The 13140-nt window shown below is 34.8% G+C and overlaps 1 protein-coding gene across 1 annotated transcript; it reads left to right on the top strand.

Annotated features, from left to right (window-relative positions):
• The first annotated feature begins 984 nt into the window (after positions 1-984).
• LOC123919524 (GDSL esterase/lipase LTL1-like) lies at positions 985-6219 on the top strand. The gene is made up of 5 exons (XM_045971448.1): positions 985-1299; positions 1468-1595; positions 3076-3318; positions 4396-4657; positions 5850-6219. The coding sequence occupies exons 1-5, from the start codon at positions 1065-1067 to the stop codon at positions 6080-6082; spliced, it is 1101 nt and encodes a 366-aa protein (XP_045827404.1). The 5' UTR covers positions 985-1064; the 3' UTR covers positions 6083-6219.
• Positions 6220-13140: the final 6921 nt, after the last annotated feature.

The raw sequence follows: 13140 nt of genomic DNA, 5'->3' as shown, positions 1-13140 counted from the left end.
ATCGTAACAACAACCTTTCCTTTTAGGCAAAAAATGCAATAACTGTTGACATTATCAGTAAATATTAAATGCTGCCTAGTACTACTTTAATAGAGACATCTACATTAGTATCCAGCTCTCTATGATCAATTCAATCCCCTTTTACATCTATGATGATGATAGTGGTAACAAAAGTTATTTCATTTTCACCAACAAATATCACAATAATTGACCAAAGTGATGGTGCAAGTGGTAAGAAATCAAACTTTTTAAATAAGTGGTTAAAAGGTTGATCACTTTGGTGTGTACGGAGAAAACTCAATTGTACGTTGAACCGACTTTCCAACGGAGATTTTAGTTAGTGATAAAGGTTATGTATTATATTGAGGATTTGGATATTCTCAGCAGTAATGATTTGACACAATTTTCCGTTGTAATGCATCTTAGTTATTCATTTGAGATCAAATTATTCAAATTACAATGTTCCACACAATAAAATAATCTCAACCGCCGATTTAAGATTGAATGACTATATCTATTATAGCAGAACGTTGTTATTGCATAAAATCCTATCCTATATATTGGTGGTATGCAAATGTATCATTATAGACGACTAATACATCAATGTTGTGATTACCACGGTTATCCAAGTATATGAAAATGGCTTTCCATACATTTTTGTTTTTCATATATTTCTTTCACCGTAAGTTTTTATATATTGGTCTCTCTATTTTAAAATTTGACAGTTTTAGTCCATCCATTATATTTTGTCTAAAATATATGGTGATATAACATGTATTCAAAATAAGTTTATATGTGATTTTTTTTACGATTTCATCGATGTTGATGATAAAAATAGAGGGACTAAAATTGCAATTTACAGCTAAAGGGTGAATACTTACAGCTAAAGGGAGGTTAATATTTCTTACATGTGGTTACAAAATTAATTAATAATAATATCACAATAATTGAGCACTATATATAAGTGACCTAACTTTCTCTCATACACACATTCACCACTATATAGCTAGTTGGTGTTAAATTTCTTTGACACATTAATATCAAAGGAAGTAAACAACAACAAAATGAATATAATTCCTTCAATACTTCTTTGTGTGTTAATCACACTAACCATTGGTGTTGAAAAAATTGAAGCAGCAAGAGCATTTTTTGTTTTTGGTGATTCTTTAGTAGACAATGGAAATAACAATTTCTTAGCAACTACTGCTCGTGCTGATACATATCCTTATGGAATTGATTCTCAATCTCATAGAGCTTCTGGTCGTTTCTCTAATGGTCTCAACATGCCTGACCTTATTAGTTAAGTGCTAGCTCTTTTTTTTTTTTTTTTTATATTATTTATGATAATAACTTTTTTAATTATTTATATAGTTTCACTAGATTTCATCTCAATTTTTTTTAATGCTTGTTTTAATTAATTAAGTGACTATATATTAATATATGAATATGTGTGATATGATAATATAGGTGAGAAAATTGGGTCAGAGGCCACATTGCCATATTTGAGTCCAGAGTTGGATGGTGAAAGGTTACTTGTTGGTGCTAATTTTGCTTCTGCTGGGATTGGAATTCTCAATGACACTGGAGTTCAGTTTGTAAGTAGCATTCCTTTTTTAATGATATAATGTTTTTTGACAATTAACTAATGTTTTTAACACACAAAAGAGTAGTTGTCAAAAAAAAAAAAAACACAAAAGAGTAGCATTTTCTTTTCCAAGATTAACATGGTAATGAAATTTCTCTTGTACTTCACTTATTTTTTCAACCTCAACTCCATATTTCTAATACCATTATATCTCTCTAAATATATGATTTTATTGACCAAATTACTTGAATAAAGAAAATTTATAGTGATATAAATTTTTTAATAAATTGAAATTTTTTCCTTTGGATTGAATAAGAGAAAATTAATTTAATATCTTGTTTTTTCAAAGTAGTAATAATATTTATTGTCATTTTATAAAAAACATAAATAAGAATATTTTACTAAAATAATTATGGGAAATATTATCCAGCATCTTCAAGGTACTCCCTCCGAACACAATTATAAGCAAAAAACACTTTTTAGATTTATTGAAAAAAATAATTTATCTAGTCTATATTATTGACCAGATACATTACTTTTTCAATTAATCTAAAAAATGGCTTTTACTTATAATTGGGTCCGGAGGGAGTACTCTTAGACTTTAAATACCGGCAAGTTTTTACGAAAATGTGCGAAGTTAATATATTGTAATTTGTCAATTAAAATATTTAATTTTTTGAATAAATAATTTTTTAATAAATTTCCCGAAAACACTCGTTAGCAAGGCCTAAATATTATTAGTAAAATGAAAAATTGTTCATATAAAAAGGGACAGAAAATTTGGGTCATGTATTTAGGGAGCATGTGTGTTCAAAGTTGAAGGACGACATAATTGAATAGAGATTGAAAATGTGAACCTTCATTTATGAGAGGATCTACTCTCACTCAACGTAATTACTTTCTTAACATGAAAAGAAGTTATGTTCAATATTCCGTACGGGCACAAAGCTTTGAAAACAACAAATTAAATTGAAAATGACTAGACAATGATTTCCTAATTAAAAAGAGAAGAGAGACGTGATTTCCCTAATCATGCTGTCAAGGAAGATTTGTTCGTCCGATTAAGATCGGATGGTCCAAGTATAAATGAGATTTAATCAAACTATGTAACTGTTTTATATATAGGTGTCTAATTAAAGATCAGACGACCAAATCTTTCTTGACTGCATGAGTGCATGCAGTTTTGACCGCATACAATCCAAATCCAAGAGAGACACATAAAGGAAACAAATCCTAAATTTGGAAATTAGATTTACTGTGGTTGAAACTTTATATACATTCACCGAGTTAGATATTGATCGTTATTTGATCTTAACTCAATTTAAATTTTATTTGATATTTTAAAATATCAAGTTATATTTGAATTGATGATTTCAATTAAACGACAATTGATGATTGACTGCTTGAATTAAGAGAAAGTTTAATGTAAGAAACAATATTGTAAAATTGAATTACTTGTTGTATCTAATTATCTAAATTTAATTTTGCAGATTAACATAATCCGAATTGGTGCCCAATTGGCATACTTTAAACAATACCAACAAAGGGTGAGTGCACTAATCGGAGAAGATGGGGCAAAAAGATTAGTGAACCAAGCATTGGTTTTAATAACCTTAGGAGGGAATGATTTTGTGAACAATTATTATTTGGTTCCATTCTCAGCAAGATCTCGTCAATATGCTCTTCCAGATTATGTTGTCTTCCTCATTTCTGAGTATCGCAAAATTCTTTTGGTATATATATTCCTATCCTTCAACTGCCCTTTGTTTAATTATGGTCATAATTTGATTTTTTTTTTGAAGTTTTGACATAATAATTTTTTATTTTAAAAATTATTATATTATCGTGACATTACATTTTTTTGTCACATAGGCAGCTCCTAAACCCTAAAACATATGGTCAAAGTCACCATAAGAAAAACAGTTCAATGCTAACAACTCGTATGTAAAGGGACTTTATAATTAGTTAGCATAACCTTTTTTTCTTACTAGTATTAGGATCTTTTGTTTAAAAATATTAATTCATAAGATAGCTTATTTTCTCACTCGTCACATTTCTAAAAACCTACTTCAAACGAAAAAAAAAAAAACAATAATTTTGTCAAGAAGTGATAATACTTCCTAAGGAAAAATAAAATATTTATTTTCTTTTTTAAGTATACTTTTGAAGTGGTATTGAAGGGTGAAAAAAGAAACTTGTTTGCCTAGTCATGGGCGCGCTTTTTTAACATTTTCATTTCAGTATTCAATCAATTATTTTATTTTTAAATAAAAATTAGAGTGCAAAAATTATCACAATAAAAAATGAATCTAGTGTTCTACCAATAAGAAAAAATGAAAGTAGTGTGAATTTCACTCATTAAAGAACGTATTAAAAATAATGTTAGGAGGAGTATTTCAATAATATGGTTGTGTTTTTTTAGCATTTCTCTAAAAGCTTATAGACTAGTGTGGTAGTTGAGTTCATGAATGATAATTTAGTAGTATAAAAATTAAACATTCATTTGTTATTATGGTTAGGAATTAAAATATGTTTTTTCTGAATACCAAAAAAAAAAAATATGTTTTTTCTTTAGATGAGTTAATTAATGTTTGGCAAACATGTAACGGTAAAATTCAATTGGTAGTTGAAAGAAGCACACATTAGGTCAATAAATATTAAAATCCACATAAATTCCACCACCAAATATAACCATATAGTAAAAATATAGAATTAAATGCTCTTACATTATCCTCTGTATTTTCAATACGTACATTTATTATTATTTTTTCATACCAATTGTGTTATAACATTGAATTAAATGTCTACAGAATCTGCATGAATTAGGAGCAAGAAGAGTTTTGGTGACTGGAACTGGACCATTAGGTTGTGTGCCAGCAGAATTGGCTATGCAAGGTAGAAATGGAGAGTGTGGGGAAGCTCTTCAAAAAGCTACTAATTTATTCAATCCTCAACTTGTTCAATTGATTAATCAACTCAACACGGAAATTGGCGGTCCTGATAGACATGTCTTCATTTACGCAAATGCCTTTGCAATGCATTTAGATTTCATCGATAATCCACAAGAATATGGTATATTTTCAATCTTAATTTCGTTAATTATTTTATTCGTGTAAGGTGAGAGACGTTTAAAACAATACTAATTAAGAAGTTCAAATTTTAAAAATTAACTTGATAACCATTAACATTTGTCTATAAAAAATAAAATAAATAATATTAGTAGTAACAATGATAATTCAAGTAGAAAAATTCATATGTTGGTTTGAAATATTATTTTTTTGTTTTTTTTTTTATGTATATATGTTGATGCTAGAAGTAAACTGTTAGGTCAAGCCCTAGTGAAGTTAGTTGGAAGTAGAAATTCAATATATGCAAATTTTGTTACCTACCTATAGTTTGGTCTTGAAGTCTATTTAATAAGTTTAGCCCATGGTGGCCATTAGAGAGGATAATTAATTAGATTCTCCTAAGACATATTGGAATAATGGATGAAATTTAACTTAAGTGTAGTTTTGGGATCCATTAAAAGATTTTATCACAAATTAATTATGGACTTCGTCATAGATTCTTGACCCAAGTGGATTGAAAATAAGATAATTGTTCTTCTCCCTTCTGCATTGCTCTAAATCCTCCAACTTATTAGAATATATTTCTAAAAGATTAATTCTATTTCCCACAACCAATATTCTAATAGATGGATATGTTGTAATCAAATTAAATGGTGTGGGGAAATTGGCTTTATTTGGGGACCCTAGGGACCATTCCCATCATATAGTATATGTCAAACATATAATTAAGATTGCAATGGACCATACTCATTGAAAAAACATTGATTCACCTAAACTTCAAAGAAAATCAATTTTTGACACTTACAACAACCCTATTGAATATTGAAGCTATTTTTTACATTTTTTTTGTTGGTATAATAAATGAAGAAGGTGCATGCTATGTGAATCATAATTTCTATGCAATTTAAATAAGACATTGAGCTCAAGTAGTTAATGAGTTCTCCCTAAAACAGATCGTTTGAGAGAATCCGAGTTTAATTTCTTGTAGGAATAATTCTTTTTCATACTTTCCTAACCTCGTGACCGAATTCTTGATTACCGGGGGCCCTTCCGTTGAAAATTAGATGGTCAATACGATAATAATAATAATAATAATAATAATAATAATAATAATAATAATAATAATAATAATAATAATAATTTTTGTACAATTTTCCAATTTTGAAATATTTATCATTTTTTATTTATTTATGTAGGATTTGTTACATCAAAAGTAGCATGTTGTGGTCAAGGAGCATACAATGGAATTGGACTATGTACCCCAGCATCTAACTTGTGCCCTAATAGAGATATTTATGCATTTTGGGACGCTTTTCATCCATCAGAAAGAGCAAATAGATTAATCGTTGATAAAATTATGACTGGAGCTGCCCAATACATGCACCCAATTAACCTTAGTACAATTATTGATTTAGATTCTAGGATCTAATATGCTTCATTCCTATTAGGGTGGTTGTTGAAACCCTATGATCTTTGTAATTTATTGTATTCTTGAATGTTTAAGCCTTTGATGTCATTTGTGTCACAAAAAATAACTTTTATTGTTAAGTGACTTATTTAATTTTACTTTTGATTGAAGTTCAATTTTTATATTATAATTGTCATGCAAATTGTTGGATATAAATTTGGTATTTATCAATTAAATATAATTGGTGGGTCCAATATTTATTTGGAGGTGATATTGTCAAAATAAAACTTTCAAAGTTGGTGTCGAAAGCCAACTAGGTCGAAGCCAAAAAGCGCTTCGAGAGATATGGATAACGCGTCCAATTTTGGTTTTGCCAGGAAGCTATCGAAAGCGCGAAATCGAACCGATGGAGAGTTGGGCCAAGCCCAAACAAGGAACAACGAACGGCCCAAGAGGTCTTGGCGCGCGCTGAAGGAATGAAAGATGAAAGTGGAGAACGTGGTCGACGTGGCAAATGGAGGAGCGTCCAGATGATCGAGAAACAGTTACCACTTTGTAGTAGTATTTATAGTAGTTTTTCATTCAGAACAAGGGTCACAAAATTTTATACAAACACTCTCTCTAAAATTCTAAGTACTCAGCGATCGAACGAACGGAATTCAGAGGAGAAATGTATGTTTTGTGAACCATCTTTATTTGTAATTGCTTTTCATTCAATGCAATTTGCTTTCCAGTAATTTTCTCCAAGTTTAAATTCAGATACTTGCTCGAGAAACTGCTACTTCGAGGCGATTCGAATTAGTTTCTCTTGTATGCTTTAAAACATTTTAATTCCTAAGTGTTTGTTTCCTTGTTAAAACGAACATTCAAACAGTTTTCTTAAAACGAATAAACACAAAATTGTCCTGAGATTTACTAGTTGATCTCGCGAGTTTAAATACTTAAACTAGCGGTTGTTTACCAAATTCTCACGTAAACAAATTGGCACGCCCAGTGGGACTGGTTTTGTGTTTATTAAAGTTGTGTTCATTTTTATGTTGTGGGATAAAAACTTGTTACTTGCATATAACTGATGATAAGTTAGGTTATGGTTAAAACTACTCAGAGATCTAATCCTAGTAAAACTCCAAACTCTAGTGCGATGAGTAGCGAAGCAAGTTCGAGTGGTGGAGTCGATCCACCTCCACAAAGTTTGGTAACATCTGAGTTGGTGAATGTTCCAATATTCTCCAGTCCAACCATTTCGACTGTGCAGGATGTTATTCCAACTCTACCAATACCAACTATGGCAATTCCGTCCATGACTGCTGGTTTTGGACGTTCAAAACCACCATCAGGTCAGGGTTTTATGTATGGGCCTCCCCCTACGCTTGGCTTAGGAATGCCAAGTTTCGAATCTGAGAGGTACACTTCGTCAAGGGTAACTCCCACACCCTTAACGACTGCGTCTGTGTTGTCTTTGAGGCAGCAAATGGATGAGAGCAACCATGAGATGGTTAATCTCTTAACCCAACAAATTGGTACTGTGTTTAACCCATTAATTCAGAATACCAACGAGAGTTATCAAATGTTGGCATTTCAAATGAGTCGAATTGCAGATTTTTTTGGGACACCCCCACCGCCTCCTAGAGTAAATCCTATTACTCCGCAAGTGATATTGCCTGCAATGTCTTCGACTCCAGTACAGCAAAGGCCAGTTTATGTGGCTACTGAAACAGGTCCTAACCCAACACCCACGCCAGTTGTACAAGAGGAAACCTATTATCCTCACGAGGTTAATCAAATGCCTCAAGTAGTAAATCAAAACCCTCCTGTTGTCAACCCAAATCCACAAGTGGTACATCAGAACCCCCCAGTGGTACTGGTTAGGAGGAACCAAGATCCTGACGAGGTAGTGCGAGAGGTGCGGAACAATAACTTGCTTGGCCAGCACAATTTGGCCAACATGGTCGAAACGATTTTGGCCCAAAACGGCCTAAACACGGGTTGTCGAAGGCCAAATTTTGTTTCTGCCTTCACTGAATACGTGTTGCAAACAGAGTTACCAAGGGGTTGGAAAGTCCCAAAATACACTAAGTTTGCTGGGGACACTAATGAGTCAACCGTAGAACATATTGCTAGGTATTTAGCTGAATCTGGGAACTTGGCGAATAATGAAAATTTGCGAATGAAGTATTTTCCTAATTCGCTTACCAAGAATGCATTTACTTGGTTTACAACCTTGCCTCCCAATTCGATTCATAGTTGGGCCTAATTGGAAAGGACTTTCCATGAGCAATTTTATATGGGCCAGACTAAGATAAGTCTGAAAGAATTAGCCAGTGTAAAAAGAAAAAACCAAGAGTCAATTGATGATTATCTAAATAGGTTTCGTTTGCTGAAGTCCAGGTGCTTTACCCAAGTGCCTGAGCACGAGCTAGTGGAAATGGCTGCTGGTGGGTTAGATTATTCAATTCGAAAGAAGTTAGATACCCAATACCTTCGAGACATGTCACAGTTGGCTGACAGGGTGAGACAAGTCGAAAGGTTAAAAGCTGAAAAAGTTAGAAATTCTAAGTTTCAGAAAAAGAAAGAAATAGGTTTTGTTGATTCCTATGATAATGAAATTGATTATGAAATTAGTGATGAGTACTTAGATTTCGACGATAGTGATATTAATGTGGCTGAATTAAAGCCTGGGCCTCCTTATATTTGCAAATTGTTGCGGCCGTCGAATGGAAAAAATCCAGTCGAACCAAAAAATGATAAGTTTGTTACGAAGACTTATACTTTCGATATTACTAAATGTGATGAAATTTTTGATTTATTGGTGACTGACGGCCAGATCATTGTGCCAAAAGATATGAAAATACCACCAATAGAACAAAGAAAGAAAAGAGGTTATTGTAAGTTTCATAACTATTTGGGACATAAAACTTATCAATGTGTTGTTTTCAGGGATTTGGTGCAAAAAGCGCTGAATGAAGGAAGGCTGAAGTATGCTGATAAGGCAAAGCCTCCAATGAAGGTAGATGCAGATCCCTTACCACCTGCTGATGCTACCTATGTCGAAGTCTATGACTGCAACATGGTTGAAGTGATAGATGTTGCTGCTCCAATCAAGGCTGTGCCTGAGGAGGAGTATGAAAAGAGGGTGCGTGAAGTGTACCCCAATGCTGAGGAAGAACTGGTGGACTTCCTGAATAGGTGCAAGCTGAAGAATGCTGAAGTGATGCTTTGCCCTAGGTGCAGTGCTGTGTGCGACAAAGAGGCCACTGCAGGCCTTCAAAACGTTGTACCTTATGCTGAAAACAAGAGAAAATGGCCAAAAGCTAGGCCAAATCAAAAAGATTGGCCTTACAAAGGGGCCAATTGGGGAAAGCCTATCACCAAAGGCCTTTCGATTCAGCAAAGGCTAAGTCCCCAAAACACTTTCAAACCATCTGGGAGAGTACCTGTTAACCAATGGATGAGTGGACAGTACGTCACTTTCAATCGAAGGATGATGGAAAATGGAAGCTCTAGCAATGTCAATGTAAACATTGTGGCTGAACCCAAGGGTTCAAAAGTGGTAGCTGGAAAGGAAACAGTGAATGCTGCCACCGAAGTCAACAAATACTCTTATAGGAATAATTATAAAGGAAAAAATCCTATGACTCGCACTCAGTGGCGAAGGTTTCAGAGGAAACAAAAGTTGACAGCGAAAGAGGCTGAGGCTGGGGGCAAGGTTGTTGTAACCCAGAAAGCTGAAAAGGTTGAAATGGCCAAGAGGCCAGTAAAGGAGAGGCTTTCCATAATATTGGAAGAACCTATAGCTGAAAATGCCCAAGGAGGGGCAGAAGATGAGGATGACATGGAGGATGATGATCTCCTGGATGAGGGGTCTGATTTCGACATCATGGTCAATGTGGTGTCTATTTTGCCACTGGAAAATGATGTGCCTACTGAAGTTAATGAGTTGGAAGAAGACTTCGAGGCCCTTAATTTGGCTGATCATAAGCCAATGTGTTACTATGTTATGCAAAATGGTTGTGTCGAAGAGCAAAAAGCTGTTTTCGAGAAGCCAGACCTGGGAATGCAGAACCACTTGAAGGCTTTGTTCATTAGGGCAAAAGTCAATAATGTGGGAATTAATAAAGTCCTAGTGGATGGGGGAGCTGTGGTGAATATCATGCCTCACTTCATGTTGAAGAAATTAGGTCTCTATGACACAGACCTTCATTCCCACAATGTGGTGCTGGCCAACTATGAAGGAAAAACTGGCCATTCCCTGGGGGCAGTACAATTGGAAGTATGTGTTGGTAGCACAGTTCGAAAGACCTTGTTTATGGTCATAGCTGCCAAACCTAATTACAATTTGTTATTAGGTCGAGAATGGATACATGGTGTTGGAGCTGTTCCCTCAACCATGCACCAAAGATTAATCATCTGGAGAGAAGATGGTTTGGTCGAGAATGTAGAAGCAGATCAAAGTGCATATATTTCAGAAACAGGCACTGTAACTTTACAGAACTTCGACAAAAACCTGGCTTTGATTGCTCCTTGTGGTGAGCAAGATGCTGCCTTCGATCCAAATGAAGTGGTATCAAAAAATGTATACCACTCAGTTAAGTTGCATCCAACCCATGGCTTTTGTTGGGAAAGGGAAGACATAGAGAAACCCTTGTGTGAGGATGCACACCCACCAGTTTCTGGGTGGGTCAACCATGATGAGTTTGATGACTGAGTCCCTAGCATGGGATCGAATCACGGCTTACACAGCCGAAAATAGAATCAAAATGGCTCTTGAGGCCAATAATGTTCAAGAAAATGTGGCTGTCGAAGCCAGTGATGACTTAAGAGACAAACTGGCCTTGGAGGCTAGTGAAGTAAATGACGTCAAAAAACAAGGGTTGGATTGTATCTATGATGATGAGCCTTTGGGTTTTGAGAAAGATCCACATAGTTCGATTCAAAGAATGCAAGCCCAAGATCCTTTGCAGGAAGTTGATATTGGAGATGGCTCTGTTAAAAGGCCAACTTATATTAGTGCCAATATAGACTCAATCTTAAAAGAAAGAACGGTCGAGCTGCTTAAGAAATACAGAGACTGCTTTGCATGGGATTATAACGAAATGGCTGGGTTAAGCAGAGAGCTCGTGGAGCATAGGTTACCCCTTCGACCGGATAAGAAACCTGTAAAGCAGCTTCCAAGGAGGTTTGCACCGGAAATCATGACAAAGATCAAAGCAGAAATTGAAAGGTTGCTCAAATGCAAGTTCATTCGAACGACCAGGTATGTGGAATGGTTAGCTAATATTGTTCCTGTTATTAAGAAAAATGGATCACTTAGGGTTTGTATAGACTTCAGGGATTTGAATAATGCTACACCTAAGGATGAATATTCCATGCCTGTAGCCGAAATGTTAGTTGACTCAGCAGCAGGGCATGAATATTTGAGTATGTTAGATGGCTATTCGGGTTATAATCAAATCTTTATTGACGAAGATGATGTGCCAAAAACCGCATTTCGTTGCCCTGGTGCTTTGGGCACCTACGAGTGGGTGGTGATGCCTTTTGGATTGAAAAATGCTGGAGCAACGTACCAAAGAGCTATGAACTTAATTTTTCATGATTTTATCGAAGTATTTATGCAGGTTTATATTGATGATATTGTTGTAAAATCCTCCTCCCAGGATGAACATATCGAACATCTTAAAAAATCGTTCGAAAGAATGAGAAAATGTGGACTAAAGATGAATCCACTAAAATGTGCTTTTTGTGTACATGCAGGAGATTTCCTTGGCTTTGTTGTGCATAAAAAGGGCATAGAAATTAACCAAAACAAGACAAAGGCTATCATGGAGACAAAACCTCCAGGAACAAAGAAACAGCTTCAATCTTTGCTAGGAAAGATCAATTTCTTGAGAAGGTTTATATCAAACCTAAGTGGCAAAGCTCAACCTTTTTCTCCACTGCTGAGGCTCAAGAAAGGTGATTTATTTGAATGGGGAACGGAACAACAAAAGGCGTTCGATGATATCAAGGCATACTTGTCGAAGCCTCCGACTTTGATGCCTCCTATTCGAAACAAAGCAATGAAGTTGTATATCGCAGCATCAGATTCGACTATTGGAAGCATGCTCGCACAAGAGGATGAAAATGGCGTAGAAAAGGCTATTTACTATCTAAGTAGAATTTTGAATGATGCTGAGACTAGATATAGTCCAATTGAAAAGCTTTGTCTATGTTTGTATTTTTCTTGTACCAAACTTAAGCAATATATCAAACCAGTTCATGTTTATGTTTATTCTCATTTTGACATCATTAAACATATGTTGTTAAAACCAATCTTGCATAGTCGAATTGGGAAGTGGGCTTTAGCTTTGACTGAATACTCATTGACTTACCAACCCTGAGGGCTGTAAAAGGTCAAGTAGTGGCTGACTTTCTTGTTGACCACTCGGTGGCTGAGACCCCAATAACATATGTAGAACATGAACCTTGGATGTTGTACTTTGATGGCTCGAAGCACAAACATGGTACAGGAATTGGAATCTTAATCATTTCTCCTTTAAAGATTCCAACAAAGTTTAAGTATAAGATCAGTGGGACATGCTCTAATAATGAAGCCGAGTACGAGGCTTTAATTGCAGGTCTAAAGATCCTTTTAGACTTGGGGGCAAAACATGTTAAAATCAGAGGAGACTCTGAATTAGTAATAAAACAATTGGCAAAAGAATACAAATGCATTCAAGAACATTTGATGAAATACTTTGTCATTGCCTTCTCGTTACTGAAACGATTCGATTCATGTGATATTCAACACTTGCCTCGGATCGAGAACCAAGAAGCAAATGACTTAGCCCAAATTGCTTCTGGCTATAAGGTAACAAGGGAAAAATTGGATGAGATAGTTGAAATTAAAGAAAAACTAATCTCATGTGAGGTAATACCCCATCAGCTGGGGGCAAATGAGCCAAATGTCGAAATAGAGTCCGAAATGGCTGATGCACACTTTGATGAAGTAATGACTGAAGTCTTCGTGATTGACAATTTGGCTGACAAGGATTGGAGACAACCCATTGTTAAATACATAGAAAATCCAACAGGTACAGCCG

This window comes from Trifolium pratense, linkage group LG4 (genome assembly GCF_020283565.1).
Source record: "Trifolium pratense cultivar HEN17-A07 linkage group LG4, ARS_RC_1.1, whole genome shotgun sequence".
Lineage (NCBI taxonomy): Eukaryota > Viridiplantae > Streptophyta > Magnoliopsida > Fabales > Fabaceae > Trifolium > Trifolium pratense.
This window is presented reverse-complemented; position numbering and strand designations above follow the sequence as displayed.